Below are 18,620 nucleotides of genomic sequence, written 5' to 3' on the forward strand. Positions count from 1 at the left end.
CGTATTCTACTCAGTGAAGGCTCACCTAACCGTGGCACACCGTATTCTACTCATTGAAGGCTCACCTAACCGTGGCACACCGTATTCTACTCATTGAAGGCTCACCATAACCGTGGCACACCGTATTCTACTCAGTGAAGGCTCACCTAACTGTGGCACACCGTATTCTACTCATTGAAGGCTCACTGTAACCAAGCTCACTGTATCCTCAAAGCATGACTAGAAAGAGAGGGCAGGTGTCATCACGCCATTGTGCAGATGAGAACAGGGAGGAACGAGGGACCTGCCCAAGGCCCACAGCCAGCTAGGAGCAGCGCACAGGCGTTCAGGCTGGGGGCCTCAGACACCATGTCCCTCGCTCACATGGCACCAAAGGACCACCTGTGAGACAGGCCCCCACCGTGCCCAGACCCTGACCGTTCACAGCTCACCACATCCTCATCCAGTGTCTGTGCTCTATTTCACCCGGCTGCTTCTATTTTCTTACAGTTTCTAAAAAGATTCTTTCAACCACACAAATACATGATAAACAGACAGCAATAAATCCTTTTTCATTTGACCAAACAATCTGAAATAGCAATTCCAGAGATTCTGGAATTTGGTACAGAGCAGTAGGAAAATTACAGAAATTATAGAACGCTTTCATTCAACCTTTTATCACATTGGAAATTCATCTAATCCCAGGTCACAACTGAAATACTGAAATAATCAAAATGGAAAGGGTGGCCTTTCACAATGTCATATAAAGTTTCTCTGCATCTAAGATCCTTGGAGCATCCAAGATCACACTGTTGGTCACATCAGATAAGCAGCGAAGGCAAGTCAGCAGGTGATAAACCAAAAAAGGGCAGAGATGAGACTCTGGCCCCAGAAAAACAAGGAAATGGAGGCAGATAAAGAACTCAGAGATGGGAAAGCTACTGACAAACTTGGGGCACACAGCATGACTCCAAAGAGTTATCATGTGAGATGGTAAAAAGAGATGAGCTATTTTAACTAAAAATAAACACCATACCTTTTGGGGAAAGGGCTGATGAGAAACAGAGAATTTATCTATCTTTGACAAAGTACAATATTATGCTGCTGTGGGCATCTAGCGTTACACCAGCAAACGTCCCAAACCCAAGTGAATTCTTGACAGCACTTAAAGGCATAACGCAGCCCTTTTTACTCCTTAAAAATCTAAGTGGGGAACTAATCTCCCTGAAGCTTCCTGAGTTGTAGTTTTGTTAAAATACTTACTTGCTTTTTTCAGATTGCTTAATACCAATTACTGTTCAGGCTTTTAAAACCAACTTGTCACTGATTTTCTAGTGGACTCACTTTTCTGGTAAAAGTCTCACACTCTCAGTCACTCACACACATTCACACAATCGTATTATGAATTTTGATATGATTTAAATTAAAAACATCTTTCATTGCAGAGGTTCTAGTATGGACAGAGCATAATATCTACATGGATACATCAGAAATTATTGTATGTCATGAAAAAAATTATGTCACAAATAAAGCCCTGCCCAATTGCTGACGTTCTATATGAAACACAAGTGGGCTTTTCATTTGCTGTGGGCAAGGCCAGACCGCAGGCCACATTATTTGGTTTCCTGGAGGCCACTACCACTGACCCCCAAAGCAAAACAGAGGGCTGGGGACACATCCCCATTTTTGATGTGCTGATGGCAGATTCTCCACCAGCAATATGAATACGTTTATGTTTTTAAATATCCTCTCCTTGAACATTTATAAAAAACTATCTACAATAGCGTATCATCACTAATAGAAATTTCTTCCCAGTTCTATTTCAGAAGGCGTCAACTGATCGTGCTCTTTAAATAAGCTATAAATACTGCATGTACTCCTTCATGTCTGGCTGTTTCAACTTCTTCTTCCGCTTCTTTTTCTTTTTTTTTTTTTTCTTTTTTTTGGCAAATTAAAAAGGCGTATGGCTTCCTGTCGCCACTTTTTACATTTGAGGTTTAGCTTGGTATTCTGCGGTAAAAGTACATGTAGCCCAGGTCTTTAGGGGGCCTTTCTGAGGCACAAACTTTGTGGTCATTGTAAATCACCCATCTGAAAACAAGACAGAAGCATTTGATGGATTTAAGTCAGTTTCGGGAAACTTTGCAGAAAGAAGTTACTAAGTCATATGGCACACAATACTTAACCATGATGTTTTAAGACACTAAACTCAAGTTTGTTGTATAAAAAAGAACAGAATGCTGGTAGGGAATCACAACTGCTTCTTTTTTTTTAAGAGACAAAGCCTCATTCTCTCCCCAGGCTGGCGTACAGCAGCATCATCTGCAGCTTCGAACTCCTGAGCTCAAGGGACCCTCTTGCTTCAGCCTCCTGAGTAGCTAGCTGGGCACACACCTTCGTGCCCTCACGCCCAGCTACAGCTGCTTTGTGATTCTTAACCTCGGTCGAAAAGTAGTTACTAAAATGTATCAGAAGCCTCCAAACATTTGAACCTTTGACTCCATAATTCCCTTTATAGAAATCTGTAGACTCAGAAATTGAGTCAAAGAATTATGTACAACAAAGCTTAAAAAAAAAATCCATGCAGTGAACTATTAAAATTTCTTCAAAGAATATTTGGCAAAGTGAGAAAATAATCACAATATAATGTGAAATGGGAAAGCACAGGTTAAAAAATTGTATGCACTCCGCATACACGTCACGCTTTTAGTTATGCTATGCATATTTATATGTAGTATGTGCATAAATAGACAAACATGTACTTTCTTCCAGTGAGCCAGAACAACAGAGAAAAATATCTCAAAATGTAGACAATGGTTATTGTTACTGTTCCAAGCACATATTCTTATATATTCTTATATTTATAAATTATTTACAATGAATTTTATTGCTTTTAAAATTATAATTAAGCTTTTTTCTTTTAAAAAGCATTTTCACTTTTTTTCTTTTACTTCACTCCATAAAGTGTTTTTAAAAGAGCTATCATGATTGCAATAAAAATAATTCACTATAAAGATAAGTCCCAGCCAGGCACAGTGGCTCACAGCTGCAATCCCAGCACTTTGGGAGGCCGAGGCGGGTGGATCACTTGAGGTCAGGAGTTCAGGACCAGCCTGACCAATATTGTGAAACGCTGAATCTACTAAAAATACAAAAAATTAGCCGGGTGTGGTGGTACACGCCTGTAATCCCAGCTACTTGGGAGGCTGAGGCAGGAGAATCGCTTGAACCCGGCAGGCAGAGGTTGCAGTGGGCTGAGATCACTCCACTGCACCCCAGCCTGGGCAACAAGAGTGAAACTCCATCTCAAACAAACAAACAAACAAAAAAGATAAATCCCTGTGCTCAAGTATTTTATTAATCAAGTTTAGAAGACAAAACTAAAAGACACACAGTGGAATCCAGGTGAGAACTGGCCCCTCCTACAGTGGGAGGGAGGGACGGAGCAGAGGCCACGCTCAGGTGTTCCTCCAGCGTCCACGTGGCCTGAGTGCTGCCCTCAAGCAGAAGGGCCGACCCACAGCCACGGTTTGGACCTGTGGGAAGGGCACCAGTGGGGCCTGTGGGGATCCAGCCCGGGGAGAAGGTTCTGAAGAAAGCAGCCGCCTTTCACTCCACAACTGTCTCATTCCCAGTTCCCCACACACTTAACAGTTCTACCCAGGAACGTGGAAAAGCCAACGGCAAGGCTGTGGTAAGGGAAAGCACTGAAGGTTTAGAGCCGCCAGATAAAGCGCAGGTACCCAGTTACATCTGAGTATCAGGTAAGCAATAAATGATTTCAGTATAGGCATGCCCCATATAATAGTTGGGACATAGACTCTTTGAAATTATTTATACTAAGAAATTATTCACTATTTATCTGAAATTCGAGTTAAATAGGGCATCTGGGTTTTTCTTGAATGCTTCCCTTTGTTGGCTAAATATGGCAATCCTATGGAGGTTGCAATCACAGCGTACATTCTGCTGCAGGATGCATCTTTATTTTGGGAAGTCACCTCGGTATGATGGTTGCAAGTGGCTTTTGACTTACTAGCTGAGGTCAAGCTATTCGGCCTCCCTGAGTCTAAGCGTCTTGATACGTAAAAAGCATTAACAGTATACCCTTTACAAGACCAGGTGAGATAGCATACAGTGTACCTAGGAGAGTGCTGGGCATACAGTAGGTACTCAATAAATCACGGCTGTCATTTACCTTCTAAAAATGACTCACCTTCCTTCCTTTTTGATATGGCAAATGTAATGACCACTCATTGTGGATGTTCCCATGTGACTGATGAATGCAAACAGCTCATATGCTGTGAAAGAGGAAACAACGCAGTTACAAGGCAGCACTTCCAGACCGGAGAGAATTCAAAACCAGCACTAGTATAATCCAGCAACTGTTTAGGTTTGAAAGATAAGGTCTCTTTACATTGCTGCGTTGACAACAGACACACACCCAGAGTGACACTAAATTCAACCTGAAAATCTGTGATCACAAAAATAGGACATAAATGATCAAAGCACAGCTGATGTTAAATTCGAATGTGGAAAAGGACTCAAAAATCCCACAGCCTGGTCTGGTGGCGAGCTTGTGGGACTGAAAGAGGGGTCCTGGCTCTACCACTTCCAAACAGCATGAGGGGGGACAAAGTGTTCCGTCTTTCTGAGCCTGTTTCTTTATGGGGATTAAAAAAGAAATCCACCCACTTTGCAGGGTTGTATGAAACTTAAATGAGCAATTCAGACTAAAATACCACACAAATGTCAAAACTACGAGGAAGAGAGCAGATAGCTGTTATCATTTATAGAAAAGGATAATGCTTGGCGCAAGATGTTTCACTTGTTCATGATTATAACTTATGTGGGACCAAACTTCAGGCTTCATGCTTTCTGAACAAGGAGATACGTGGCCTCTTAGAGGGTGAGACCGATGTTTATTCTCCAACAGGTGCCTCCTGCATCAGGGCCAGTATCCTGTGATATGCATGTTGAATCCGTTTTAGTTCATGTTGCCAAGGTGGGCTCCATAGACAAGAACCCGTGCACTCAGCAAACTGTTACAGACTACACTGAGGTAGGATGCAACCCGAAAGTGCACGTTTACAAGACTATGTCTACTGAATTTAATAAGGAAAAATAGGCTTGCATATTGATTTTGCTAGTGTTCCACTTTTACTACATTTTTCAAAAAAAAAGTATTGGTTCCAGACAGACCTTTTTTCCTGCGCCTCTGAGTCTCATTCTTTCTCACTTTTCACTCAGGCTCATTCGACTTAGTCAGCCGTCAATCTCCAGTCCTCTTACCCTTCAGCAGCACCACACACTGCTGATCACCTCTTCCTTCCTCAAATACGCGCCAGGAGTGACTCTCCTGGTTGTCCAGCTGCTTCACTGCTTCTCTTCACCAGCCTGACCTTTGAACTTGGGTGATCTGGGGTTCAAACCTTTTTCCCTCCTCTATCCAGACTCTTTCTCTCTCTCTTTCTTTCTTTCTCTCTCTGGCTGATGTCATGTAGTCTTATGGCAGTAAATGATATTGTTTTCTTAATTTCATTTCTGGAATGTTCATTGTTTGTGTACAGAAATAGAACTGAATTTTGTATATTGATCTTGTTTCCTGCAACCTTGCTGAACCGTTTGTTAGTTCTAATTGTTTTTTAGTTGATTCCTTTGGGCTTTCTATATGTAAGATCATGTCTGTGCAAATAGAGACTGTTTTACTTCTTCCTTGATAATCCAGATAACTTTTACTTCTTTTTCTTGCCTAATTGCAATGGCTAGAACCTCCTGTACAACGTTAGATGACAGTGTCAGAGGGGGCATCCTTGTCTTCTTCCTGATCATACGAGGAAAGCATTCAGTCTTTCACATTAAGTATAACGTGAACTGTAGGGCTTCTGTAGATTCGCTTTATCAGATTGAGGAAGATCTCTTCTATTCCTAGTTTATTGATCATTCTCCCTCCTCAGCCTTATCTATCTCAGTCAATGACGATTCCATTCTTCTAGTAACTCAGGCAAAATCCTGACTTCTCTCTCACACTCCCTATCCACAGAAAATCCTGTCAATATTCCCTTCAAAATGTATCCAGAATTCAAATGTTTCTTACAATCTCCACTAGTAACCCCTGATCAAAGTCACCATTGTATCTTGTCTGAATTATTACAACAGCCTCTTAATTAGCCTCCCTGCTTCCTCCCTTTCCCCACCAACCATTCTTACCACAGCTGTCAGAGTTTTGTTCTTGCTCTGCTACATATGAAACCCTGACCCAGGAGCAGGTCATCTGCAAATGGTTTAGCACCAGGTTCCCCACAAATATGCATTGCATGATAGGCAAGGGGGCAGCTTCCTTTCTGGCTGCACTCTGTTGGTCTTGTTTTGTCTTTTTGTTTTTTTGTTTTTCGAGACAGAGTCTCGCCCTATCACCCAGGCTGGAGTGCAGTGGCATATCTTGGCTCACTGCAACCTCTGTCTCCTGAGCTCAAGCGATTCTCCTGCCTCAGCCTCCCAAGTAGCTGGAATTACAGGTGTGTGCCACCACACCCAGTTAATTTTTTGTATTTTTAGTAGAGATGGGATTTCACCATGTTGGCCAGGCTGGTCTCGAACTCCTGACCTCAAGTGATCTGCCCACCTCAGCCTCCCAAAGTGCTGGGATTACAGGCGTGAGCCACTGCGCCCAGCCCATTGGTCTTCTTTTAAATGAAAGTCAAATTGTGGACATTACTCTACCCCAAAACCCTCCAGTGGCTCCCTGAATCTCTGAGAAAATCTTACTCTTGCAGTGGCCTCTGAAGTCCCCTTACCTCCTCCCCTTCTCCCCCTTACTCCGCTCCAGCTACCTTCGCCTCCTGGCTGCTCCTCAAACACTCTTGGCATGCCCCAACCTTCAAGCCTTTAGACCTTCAGGTGTTCAGACCTTCTGCTCTTTCCTTCTGAAACTCTCCTTTCAGATGTCACATGACTCACACCTCACTTCACTGAGATCTCAGGTCCAAGTGTCACTTCATCAGAGAGGCCTTCCTGAACCTTCTTCATAACATCAACCTCCTCCCACCCCTACCCTCACTCCTGCTGCTCACATTGCCATCATCCTGCTTTCCTGTCCACACAGCAGAAAGGAACACCTGCCATGTCGCATCCTTACCTGTGCACAGATTTATTGTCTGACACCTTTTACCCCAGGCTAGAATAGGCTCCATAAGGACAGAGGGTTTGTGTTGTTTACTGAACTATTCCAGGCACTGAAAACAGTGCTTTGCACACTGTAGGTACTTAGTAAGTATTTGCTAAACGTATAAATAAATGAGTGAATGAAGGAATGACTCTTCACTTCATCTCCTCACGCGTTTTTATATCATCTTACAGTGTATATATTTTTGTAAACCTCCTACCAAAGCATAAATTGGGGTATAAGCTGATGAAATAATTATTTAATCAGAAATGAATCAGAGAATATTGTGTTGCCCATAATTAACTAAATTTCTGTTGCTATCACATCAACTGACCCAAAAAAAAAAAAAAAAATCCTAGGTTTGAAATCAGAAGCCAGACAAAAACAGCTGTAAATGACAATCATTTTGCCCGGTATTTATTTTTGAAACAGTGTTCCAGGCAACTTACCCTTGTCTGCCCTCTCACACTAAGAACCCATCCTGACCTCCCTATAGGCAAGAAAGGGAGTGAGTTGAGATCCTTGTGTTTCTTCACCCCTGTTGGGTTTTTAAGCCCTTTTGGAATAATTCTATATCAAATTCCTAATCTTCAATTTAAGACACAGAGTGCTGCTCTCCCAAAAACGCAGCTGAGTAAGTTGAATGAGCCTGAGTGAAAACTCTCTAAGAATTTTCATGAAATAAAGAGGGAATACAGGCCAGGCATGGTGGCAAACACCACCAAGTCATTTCAGCACTTTGGGTAGATTGATTGTGCTCAAGAGTTTGAGACCAGCCTGGGAAACATGGCAAACCCTGTGTCTACAAATACAAAAAAATTAGCCAGCCATGGTGGCGTGTGCCTGTAGTCCCATCTACTCAGGAGACAGAGGTGGGAGAACTGCTTAAGCCCAGGGCACCGAGGCTGCAATGAGGCCAGATTGCACCACTGTACTCCAGCCTGGGTGACAGAGTGAGACCCTGACTCAAAAGAGAGAGAGAGAGAGAGAGAGAAAGAGAGAGAAGACAATACCTCAATCAAGGCTTTTTCTCCCCTGCAAGGGCGTCTTGCAGAAGAACAGTGTTTACCGAGCACTTTCCACCATAAGACAGGGTGGCATCAATGAAACACAGCACAGATACCAACACAGCCAATGGGTTGACAAAATAGACAGACACAGAGAAGGACAAATCCATACATCCTAATATATCCAAACATGTCCCTAAGCCCCCCAGAAAGCATTTTCCTCTCTGTTTAAAAACAATTCATGTACATCCTCAGAACCATAAAAATAAAATGTAAAAGGTCAGCATGAATCTTAGTCCTACTATTTAAATTAACCATGTTTATCAATATGAGCAACTGCTCCATGAATTATTCACCACCTCCTGCTGGGGAACAACAAGAGAGAATCTCAGCACATTTGCAAAAACTAAACAGGTAATAAATCTCAACTTATGTTTGTCTCCAAAGAGAAAGTCAAGGTGAATTCACCAGAGAGAGAAGCTACTGCTGATTCTTTTCTAAGTTCCCACAGACGTCCTTCCGAAAAAAACAAAAGCACTCAAACACACTCCAAAAAACACACACCAAAAACAATACTGCTTTTCTGTTGAAAGTCAAACTTTTGAAATGTTTATCTCATCTCAAGCTTCCTCTTCTATTTACTTAAAAAGGAATTTCTAACATTTCAAAAATGTTGACTTTCAACAGAAAAACCTTCAAAGCATCTGGTAGAATTAGACAAAATTGACAGAACCACTATGTCTCAACAGCAAGTGGACAGTGTCCCTCTGAATGGACAGAATTAAATTGTGCCTGGAACTAGCATTCTTCCTCCCCACAAAACTTGTCCTGTTTGAACTCTAGGAAAATCTTCCCAGCCTTGCTAACATGAAGATTTTTTAACATCAAATTTTGCTACTACCATCCCTACCCAACCTAATAGTAACTGTACTCTTTGATTTGTTCTTTGAGAAAGCACTGTTTAAAAAAAAAGTTTATGAAACTTGGAAGGTAAAGGAGGTGGGCAGTATACCCTTTCTACGTCATATGGAAGAAAGGCCACCCAAAGATTATGTCGGGGAGAGATTGGCAAATGACCCATTAGCCAAATCTGACCCACAGCCTGCTTTTGCACTGCCAAGGAGAAGAAAGGAGAGAAGAATATGAGACAGACATCTATACAGCCTGCAAAACCTGAAACGTTTATCATCCTGTTCTTGAGAGAAAACATTGGCTGGCTGCTGACCTAGGAAGATGACCTTAGTTCATCTCACAATTTACTATTTGATATAGTTTGGATGTCTGTCACCTCCAAATCTCATGTTGAAATGTGTGACCCCCAATGTTGGAGGTGGGACCGGGTGGGAGGTATTTGGGCCATGGGGGTGGATCCGTCCTGAGTACCTTGGTGCCCTCCTGTGGTAAGGAGTGAGTTCACCAGAGAAGAGGCTGTAAAAAAGCGTGGCACCTCTTCTCTCTCACTGGCTTTCATGTGACCCACCTGCTCCTCCTTTGCCTTCTGCTGACTGAAAGCTTCCTAAGGCCTCTTCAGAAGCAGATGCCAGCACTGTGCTTCTTGCATAATCTGAAGAGCTGTGAACCAAATAAACCTCTTTTTTTATAAACTACCCAGTCTCAGGTATTTTCTTATATCAACAGCTACAAAACTACTAATATACTACTGATTGAAGATTTCATACTTAGTGATGTTACTTCTTAACTTGTAGATTTTTATCTGGGAAAGATACAAAAAAAATTCTGTCCAGTAGAACACATATCCTCAAGGATTTATAGATTTATAAATTGGGGTAAACACTGTGAACTGATTGTTTCGAGGATTTATGGTCCTGAAAGACACTGACTCATCCTTAATCTAACCTGGGAATCTCATCCTAACATTTTTTTTAATTGTCTTTAAATATCCTAGCTTCACAAATGTTTTTAAGCCAGTAATAACATCTGACTGATTCTCTCATTAATTAATGTTTTTAAAAATCTGTGCTATGTGTCCATTTTATATTTACCTGAAAGTCATGATTTTGCCTTTTGGGAAATTATGTTTTAATAAGCGTAATGGCAAAAAGCAACTCTGGATTCAGAAGTTTCTTTAAATGAACGTATTTTTATAAGTCATTATAGCATCTAAAATATTTACGAAGCAGCAGTATCTCATCAGGGCATGACATATTATTTAGTTAGTCTACAGAGAGTGGTCAGAACACAGAGACATCAAGTCTCCCTAAAATAACTATCAAGACCCCAGAGGCACTGCAGTCTTCTGGTGAAATAAACTGTTCTCATCCAACGCTCTTTACTTGATTAATTTGTATCACTGCCTGTCTCTAACTCCCTCTATACAAAGTGGGGGAAAAAAATCACCAACTTACTAACATTTTCCTCATAAGCACCCAATATCTGGGTATTTATCTGGGATATCCTTTCCCCCAACAAGGTATTCATGAGGGATCCACCCCCGTGACCCAAACAGCTCCCACCTGGTCCCACTGCTAACATTGGGGTTTGCATTTCAACATGAGATTTGGATGTTCATGAGACAAACATCCAAACTATATCAAGCTTAATGTACAACTAGCTCAATGTCCAACAGCTTGATTTCCCTCATGTCCTCTCTGAGAAAAAAAAATCAGTGTGGGAGGGAGGAGTATTGGAGCTTTCAGAAAACTGCTGAATTCTCAAAAAGAGAAGACAGACCTCGGTAAATCAATAACATCGGAAGGCAGCTGATAGCCACAGAATCGTAAAGGGTCTACAAATTGCTCCCCCAACCCTAGCCAGCTGAAAATTAGTTACAATGCCAAATGCTCCAGAAGGCAAACACTTCCTTCCAAGTCTAACAGTTCTCCATCGTTTAAACTTCCGTGTAAATCAGTTTACTCAAGAGTGGCTGCCTCCTAACTTTCAACAGCACCACTGAAAACATCAGGAACTGCAGCAAGTGCTAAGTGGGAGGGGAGTCAGCGCAGTGGGATGGAGTAAGTGACTTTCCAGAGCACCACTGGGCTTGGCTTCCCTGGGGAGCTGTAGCTTTTGCCCTCCAGATCCGCTTGGTGGGGGGCATTCCTCAGGGAGCTCAGCACCTCAGGAACCCCAGCGTTATGCAAAGAATGCCTCTCTGCTCCCTGGCTGGAAAATCCCAGCAGCATGGGAGACATCTACACCACTACAGCCAAGTGGCTGAAGGAGCCAGGGCAGGTTCTGAGTAATCACAGCCTAATCACACGTTAACTACATTGGCAATCAGTGGGCTCTTTTCTTAAGAAAAATTAAATGCTCATTAGGTGCAACATAAACACAGAAATGATTTTGCACATAGCAGAAGCCCAGAGAGGTCAGAGTGACGGCCTGATTTCCAGCTTTGAAGTTTTGAAAACTCAGCAGAAATTTAGGTGCTAGCCCTAAAATGTGCAGAACATGGTAGAAAATAGACTCCTGCCTCCATTCCAATATAAATCGTGAAATGAGATGACTCAATCAGGGATAAAGGAAAAACCGCACAGCCTTCAAAATCAGACGGACCTGAATTCTAACCTCGTTCTGCCACTAGCAAACCACTTAGCTCTGCTGAAAAAAAGTTTCTGAAACTTGGAAGGTAAAAGAGGTGGGTGGCATATCCTTTCAATGTCTTATAGAGGAAAGGCCACCCAAAGATTATCCAGGAGAGGAACTGGCACATGAGGGCGTCGGAATGTCTCCCTGTAAGCAGTGAAGGACACGTGGCCGAGGAAGCGCCTGGCACACGTGAGACACTCGGGAAATGACGGCTGCTCTGTCATCACGTGTTAACAGCACTAATCCTTCCAACAAACTAATTCCCCTGAGACAATCGTTTCATGCAATAGTGTTACTTCCTCATTCCCAAGGATGGAAACGGTGATTTTGCCGTAAAAGGAAAAATGCGGCCCATGAGCTTCTTTAATCCCTATCCTTGTAATAATCGCTTTTTTCCGCTTCATGACACCTACCTTATTATTTCAGGGTTAACCTGGTGTGACAAAGTCCCCGTGGCCATTCCCCTTCTTCCTAAAGCAACAGTCACCTAACACTGCCTTTAAAGTGGTGTAATTCTCAAGTTTAAGCTGCATCAGAATCACCTGCACGTCTGGTTAAACACAGTTGACTGAGCCTCACCCAGAGTCCCTAATTCAGCGGGTCTGAGGTGAGACCCCATGAGGCCTGACAAGCTCTCAGGTGAAGCTGATTCTACACACGTGAACCAGCGCTGGAAGGAGATCGACTGGTCCCTTGTCAGCTCGGATGAGAGGGTGGAAGATGTCTCCAGCCTCGGGCTCTAGGAGTGAGGCCCGTGATGCAGGCCTGAGTCAGCCTGCCTCGGCGACGTGGAGTCGGACACAGCACGTGCAGAGGCTCACGGAGTCTCAGACTCTCGCACCTTTGCTGAGAACTCTGGGACAAGACTCCACTGGAGTCTGACCTGGAAAGGCAGTCTGTGGGAGGCGCTGCAGCCATCTTGTGCCATGAGGGAGACCCTGTCTGGGACTGGAACCCACCTAGAGGAAGCAGAACAAAGGGGCCCATCCAGATAAAACGTTTGAGTCCTGAATCAAGGCAGGCCTGGGCCCAGTGCCCCCAGGACTTCCCAGAGTTCATGAGACAACATTCCCTTTTTGCTTAGACAAATTTGTCTTGGCCTTCCTGCCACTTAATACAAAACCCTGAAAATTGAGGTTGTTTTTATTTTGTTTGTTTTGGTTCCTCAAGCACCAATTACCCTTATCCTTTAACTGTATTCAGTATTCTCAAGTCAAATATCACAGTCAATTCACCAACCAAAAAATGTAAAACGAAATGACCTGGGAATTTAAACAACCTAGCTAAACAGAACACACACCTATGTGTTCACAGGTTAACCTATGAACTTAATGTAATGCCAGTCAGACCCCTAGAGAATGGCCAAAATTACAAGATCAGTAACTTTACGTAATTTAGCAGCAATATTGTAAAATATACAATGCAGAAAATTCTTATTCATAAGTAACACGGAAAATGTAATTTGGAGACAAAACTAGAAATGCACAGCGCATTTATGAAGAAAACCACACGGCTTTGCAATTACGGAAGGGGAGGATAAATCAAAGGAGCAGCATATGTTTCTGGCTAGAAAAACTCAATATTGTAAAGTGATCAGGTATTCCCAAACTAATCTACAACACATGAAACTCATAAAAATCAATAAAAGAAAAACAGCTGAAAACCTCAATAAAAGTGGGAAACTGGCCAAAGGAAATGAAGAAGCTGTTAACATGAAAGGAAAAATAACTAGGCAATTAAGATTTTTAAAAATATGTAAAAAGTGCTCAGCCCCACAGCACAGCTGGGGAAGGCTGGGGAGACAGGAGAGTCACCCGTGTGGCCAGGATGTGGCCCCCTGCTGTGTTTGTGGAGGGTCATGTGATGGTAATCTGCTTTAAACCCTTAAAAATATGTATTTTTCACCACAAATTTCACTTCCAGAAACTTCCCCTAAAGAAATAATCAAATGAGGGCCCAAGGTTGTTCATCACAATATTACTTTTAGTAGAAGAAGGACATAAGGAAGGGGTGGAAGGCGGAAATGCTGAACCAGCTCGTACTCCCTGCAGAGGGGTTACATTAGGCATGTGCTGTTCTGTGACCTGTATTCATCCTTTAAGAAACTCACTGTTTGGCCGGGAGCAGCGGCTCACACCTCCAATCCTAGCCACTTTGGGAGCTGAGGGAGGTGGACTGCCTGAGCTCAGGAGTTTGAGACCACCTGGGGCAACATGGTGAAATCCTGACTCTACTAAAAATACAAAAAATTAGCTGGGCATGGTGGTGCACATCTGTAATCCCAGCTACTTGGGAGGCTGAGGCACGAGAATCTACTAGGGAGGCTGAAGCATGAGAATCACTTGAACCCAGGAGGCAGAGGTTGCAGTGAGCCGAGATCATGCCACAGGAGATGACGGCTCCTGTTCATAATTCCTGACACCTGTGAGGGCGTGGCTGGTGCCCCGAAGATCAGACCCGCCTTCCCTCTGCAGCTTTACAGCGCCCCATCTTATGGCTAATTCCTTCTGCAAGAAGGTCTCATCCTCTCCAAAGAAAAGTCCATTATGGAAAATCAATGAAGCAGTGAACTGATGGATGTGTAATACATAATCAATCCTGCTCATGCATTATTGAGTAACCTGTCTGTTACAGCTTTAAATATTTTAGGCAAGCTAGTAATGTCTGGAAGGTAATACAAGATACTTTAAATGAATATGGAAACTGGGAGAACCATACCTCATCCTTTTCTTACCCAGTTGGCAGTGAAACAGTTTCAGTGATAAAATTCTTATTTAAAATTTTTTTAAAAAAAGGAGAAAGTTTCCCTCTCACCCTCTCTCTCTTATTTTATATCAATATGTACATATTCGGTCTGGAAAGAACGTTACTGAGTCGATCCACCACTATATGATTATAGGAACAAACGCTGCTAAGGTTGATTTCATTAAATACAATGTTATTATGTGACTAGCACCATGAGTTCTATAAAAGTCAAATGGCCTCTGCCCTGGGCAAGCTCCTAGTCAAATGGGAGACACCAACATCTACAGAGGGAATTTTATGCAAGATCAATTTGTTAGGTCTAACAATGAAGCATGGTGGCCCGCACCTGTGATCCCAGCTTCTCGGGCCACTGCACTCCGGCCTGGGTGATGGAGTGAGACTGTCTCAAAAAAAAAAACAAAAGAACTAACAATGCATTACGGCGGCTAACAGGCTCTGGGGCAGACTGCCCGCCCTGGAATTCGGGTTCTGCCCATCACTAGCTATGTGACCTTGACAAGCTTCTACTTAACCTTCTCTGTCTCAGGTTCTTCCCCTGTAAAATGGGCATAATAATGGTAATGTACCACCTGAGGTCACTGTGAGGACTGAAGATGGCACAAATGGAAGCATTTTTCATACTGGTACCATCATGCCAGCACGTGAGGTAAGCACAAGCCGACCATGGCAAGGCTCTAGGAAGGCAGGCCAGAGAACTGGAATCTGTGGCCCAGTTCTAAGCAATGATGAGAATTTCAGCAGCGGTGAAGGAAGAGGAAGCTCGTTTCACAAACAGGGTCAACGTGAGCAAGCGTCTGCAGGTAAGTGGAAGAGAGCCCCTGACGGCTGCGTAGGCCGAGAACGTGGCTACGGTCTCAGGCACCCCAGCTGCAGGTACAGGGAGTGTAGGGGTGTCCCCAGGAGACCAGCTGGGCCGGGACCCGCCTGCACGAGGTGCTGAGTGTCAAGACAAAGAGCCTGAGCATTATTCCGTAGGCAGTGACAGCCCAAGGAGCAGGATGTCAGCACGGTGAAGAACATGGATTCTGGGTTTGAATCGGCTCCATCTCTTACACGCTGTGTGGCCTTTGGCAAGGTACCCAGTGTCTCTGTGCCTCTATTTTCTCACCTGTAAAATCAGCTGCATGAGGGTTACATGCGTGTTGATATGCAAAGTGCTTAGAACAGTGGTGACACATAGTGACATACGTAAGTGTTTGATATGAAAAGGCAGAGCAGGCTGGCACGGTGGCTCACACCTGTCAGCCCAGTGCTCTGGGAGGCTGAGGCGGGTGGATCACCTGAGGTCAGGAGTTCGAGACCAGCCCGACCAACATGGTGAAACCCCATCTCTACTAAAAATATAAAACTTATCTGGCTGTGGCAGCAGGCATCTGTAATCCCAGCTACTCGGGAGGCTGAGGCAGGAGAATTGCTTGAACCTGGGAGGTGGAGGTTGCAGTGAGCTGAGATCGCGCCACTGCACTCCAGCCTGGTGGACAAGAGCGAGACTGAGTCTTAAAAAAAAAAAAAAAAAGCCGGGAGTGGTGGCTCAAGCCTGTAATCCCAGCACTTTGGGAGGCCGAGGCGGGTGGATCACGAGGTCAAGAGATCGAGACCATCCTGGTCAACATGGTGAAACCCCGTCTCTACTAAAAATACAAAAAATTAGCTGGGCATGGTAGCGCGTGCCTGTAATCCCAGCGACTCAGGAGGCTGAGACAGGAGAATTGCCTGAACCCAGGAGGCGGAGGTTGCGGTGAGCCGAGATCGCGCCATTGCACTCCAGCCTGGGTAACAAGAGCGAAACTCCGTCCCCCCCCAAAAAAAAAAAAAAAAAAAAAAGGCACAACAATGGCCACAGCACCTCTTCCTGTCGTCCTGAGACAAGCCTTCAGAATACTTTCAGCAGCTGGTTCTGGGAAGGGTATAGTCAAGGATGAAACTACGTTACTACTACTCAAAACACTACCGTGAACACAAATGTTCTCTTTTGACAAAACCTCCCACAGTCCATGGAGAAATTTTACCTCAACGGAACAAAGTCAAGGCTGGCCCTAAACTTAGGCACACACACGACCAAGCAACACGACTGTGACGTGACTTTATGAGATCCCCGGGGCCCACGCAAAGGGGCAAATGGCACCATTTCCAAGAAGACAGGATCTGCGCAAACTTTCGAACGACGGCAAAGGCTTGACTGTGTCGCGGTGGGACAGGAGGGCGGGAGCTGGATGTGCAGTCGCGACTGCTAGACAGCCTCTAAGGCGAGAACTTACTTCCGGGTCCATCCTTGACTCTAGGTCCTTCAGGCTTGGCCTCAGAAATAATGTTTGCATTGGCGTTATTCTCCATCTCAATCACAAAGTCACCGTCTTCTTCAAACTCAGGGTGGCTGAAGATCCAGTCCAGCGCCCTTTCCAGGCTGTGATTCTAACGACAAAAGAGAAACACACGTTTTTACGATGCGTGCAGCCTCAGGCCTCGCTGTGTCCCGGCCATGACAACTGGGCGTCACGCGGACAGGGAAGGAGGCCTGCATTCACCAGGCCTCAGCGCCGCGCATGAGAAGCTCTGACTCCGCATGACGTGCGCACTCCGCTGGTCTCCCCCTGACACCTGCAATTGGGTTCCCTGGAAAACAGCTCTAAGCAGCAGGTCGGCATCCCAAAGCCTGCCTCAGCGGTAGCCCAGCATTTTTGGGGAAGACGTTGGTAATGACAGGTGTGGGAAAACCAAGGGTACGGCATTTGTTTAAGGGCAGCTCTTTCTAAAGCCACTTCATTGCACACACTACCTTCCCTACCAACTGTATTTTCTGCAGATAACTTTGCACGGTACAGGGATGCCGGGGTGAGCACTGTGTGAGAGCCTTCTCTCCGGGAATGTTGGTAAAAGGGTTGAACTGCGGTAAAGACAAGATTAACATCTTGATTAATGACGACAACACTGACTAGCTAAGTGTAATTGTTTAAACTGGACTCCATGTACTTCAAACTAATTGGCCATAAAAATATTTCCATCTTTCTCAGCTTGTGGTATCGCCGGCAGGTTAAAGAATCTGTAGAGATACAGAAGCTCTAATGAAACAGTGGGGTAGGTAAAACGAGTGGGGCGCAAGAAAGGACCCCAAGCAAGATGAACTCCGGCTGGGATCTTTTACGCATCTGAAAGGAAGACAGATTGTTCTAGCCACATTCTCATGAGACAGTCAGGGGCCACAGTGACCTCAGCAACAGGCCCCAGCAGGCACTCCATCAGGACAGGCAAGAAGTGGTTGCGGCCAGGTATCTACTCAAAAATGGATTATGGTGTGACCAGGAAGGTTGGCTGTTTTTGGTTTTAGCTTTGGATTTGGTTTTTTTCTCTCTTTTTTTTTTCCGCTAAGACTTACAAGATGAAAGGGTGCGCTTTTTTAAGTACTTTCCCTGAATATTAAACAGATATCAGCACTGCAGAAGGGACTTGTCTACCCTAAAGTTTCAGGGTCTCTTGCTTCTTGAATCAAGAAGCTCACGGCTACCAGAAGAACCTTCTCTTTCTACAGAGAGAAAATGCAGCAGAGAATTCCAAGGAGGCGTTCAGTCTTGCATGGGGACTCTTAAGAGACATTTATCCAAGGTCTTGGTCTCAGAAAGGCATTACGTCCTGAAAGGACGTCTTACTGAACTCGGGATTCCACGCGGCCCTCCTTCCTCTAGCGCCACAAGCAGGCTCCAAGTCAAATCTGTGACCCTATTAACAAACATTCACGGTGAGAACAAGTCTCTCTCGATTTGCTCATCTTATCCCAGCTTTACCATCGCCTTATTCTTAAATTCTCTGTGTGAAAATTATTTATTTTAGCTTCATGTGTACAATATATAAATAAATCTTTATGGGCTATGGTGAGATTCATAGACGAACTGAACATAAATCAAAATGATCAAAGTACACTGGAAAGTCTTAACTGCTACAGAAATAAATTCACACACACACTCATACACCTCATACACACACACATAGAACACACACATGCACATACACACGTGCACACATACACTCATACACATTCACACACACACATTCACTCACTCACACTCATACACACTCATACACGCACACATACACTCATACACATTCACACACACATTCACTCACTCACACTCATACACACTCATACACGCACACATACACTC

The 18,620-nt window shown here is 44.1% G+C and overlaps 1 protein-coding gene across 1 annotated transcript in view; it reads right to left on the minus strand.

Annotated features, from left to right (window-relative positions):
• Positions 1-1,916: 1,916 nt before the first annotated feature.
• USP13 (ubiquitin specific peptidase 13) overlaps positions 1,917-18,620 on the minus strand; it is an 88,302-nt gene continuing 71,598 nt past the window's right edge. The window contains exons 14-16 of the mRNA XM_032298586.1: positions 16,722-16,875; positions 4,193-4,277; positions 1,917-2,070 (exon numbers count right to left, since the gene is read on the minus strand). Coding sequence (XP_032154477.1) covers positions 1,977-2,070; positions 4,193-4,277; positions 16,722-16,875 — 333 coding nt within the window. The 3' untranslated portion in view covers positions 1,917-1,976. The remainder of the gene's footprint in view (positions 2,071-4,192; positions 4,278-16,721; positions 16,876-18,620) is intronic.

The sequence above is a fragment of the Sapajus apella genome, unplaced genomic scaffold, assembly GCF_009761245.1.
Source record: "Sapajus apella isolate SASKATOON/1434 unplaced genomic scaffold, GSC_monkey_1.0 scaffold38, whole genome shotgun sequence".
NCBI lineage: Eukaryota > Metazoa > Chordata > Mammalia > Primates > Cebidae > Sapajus > Sapajus apella.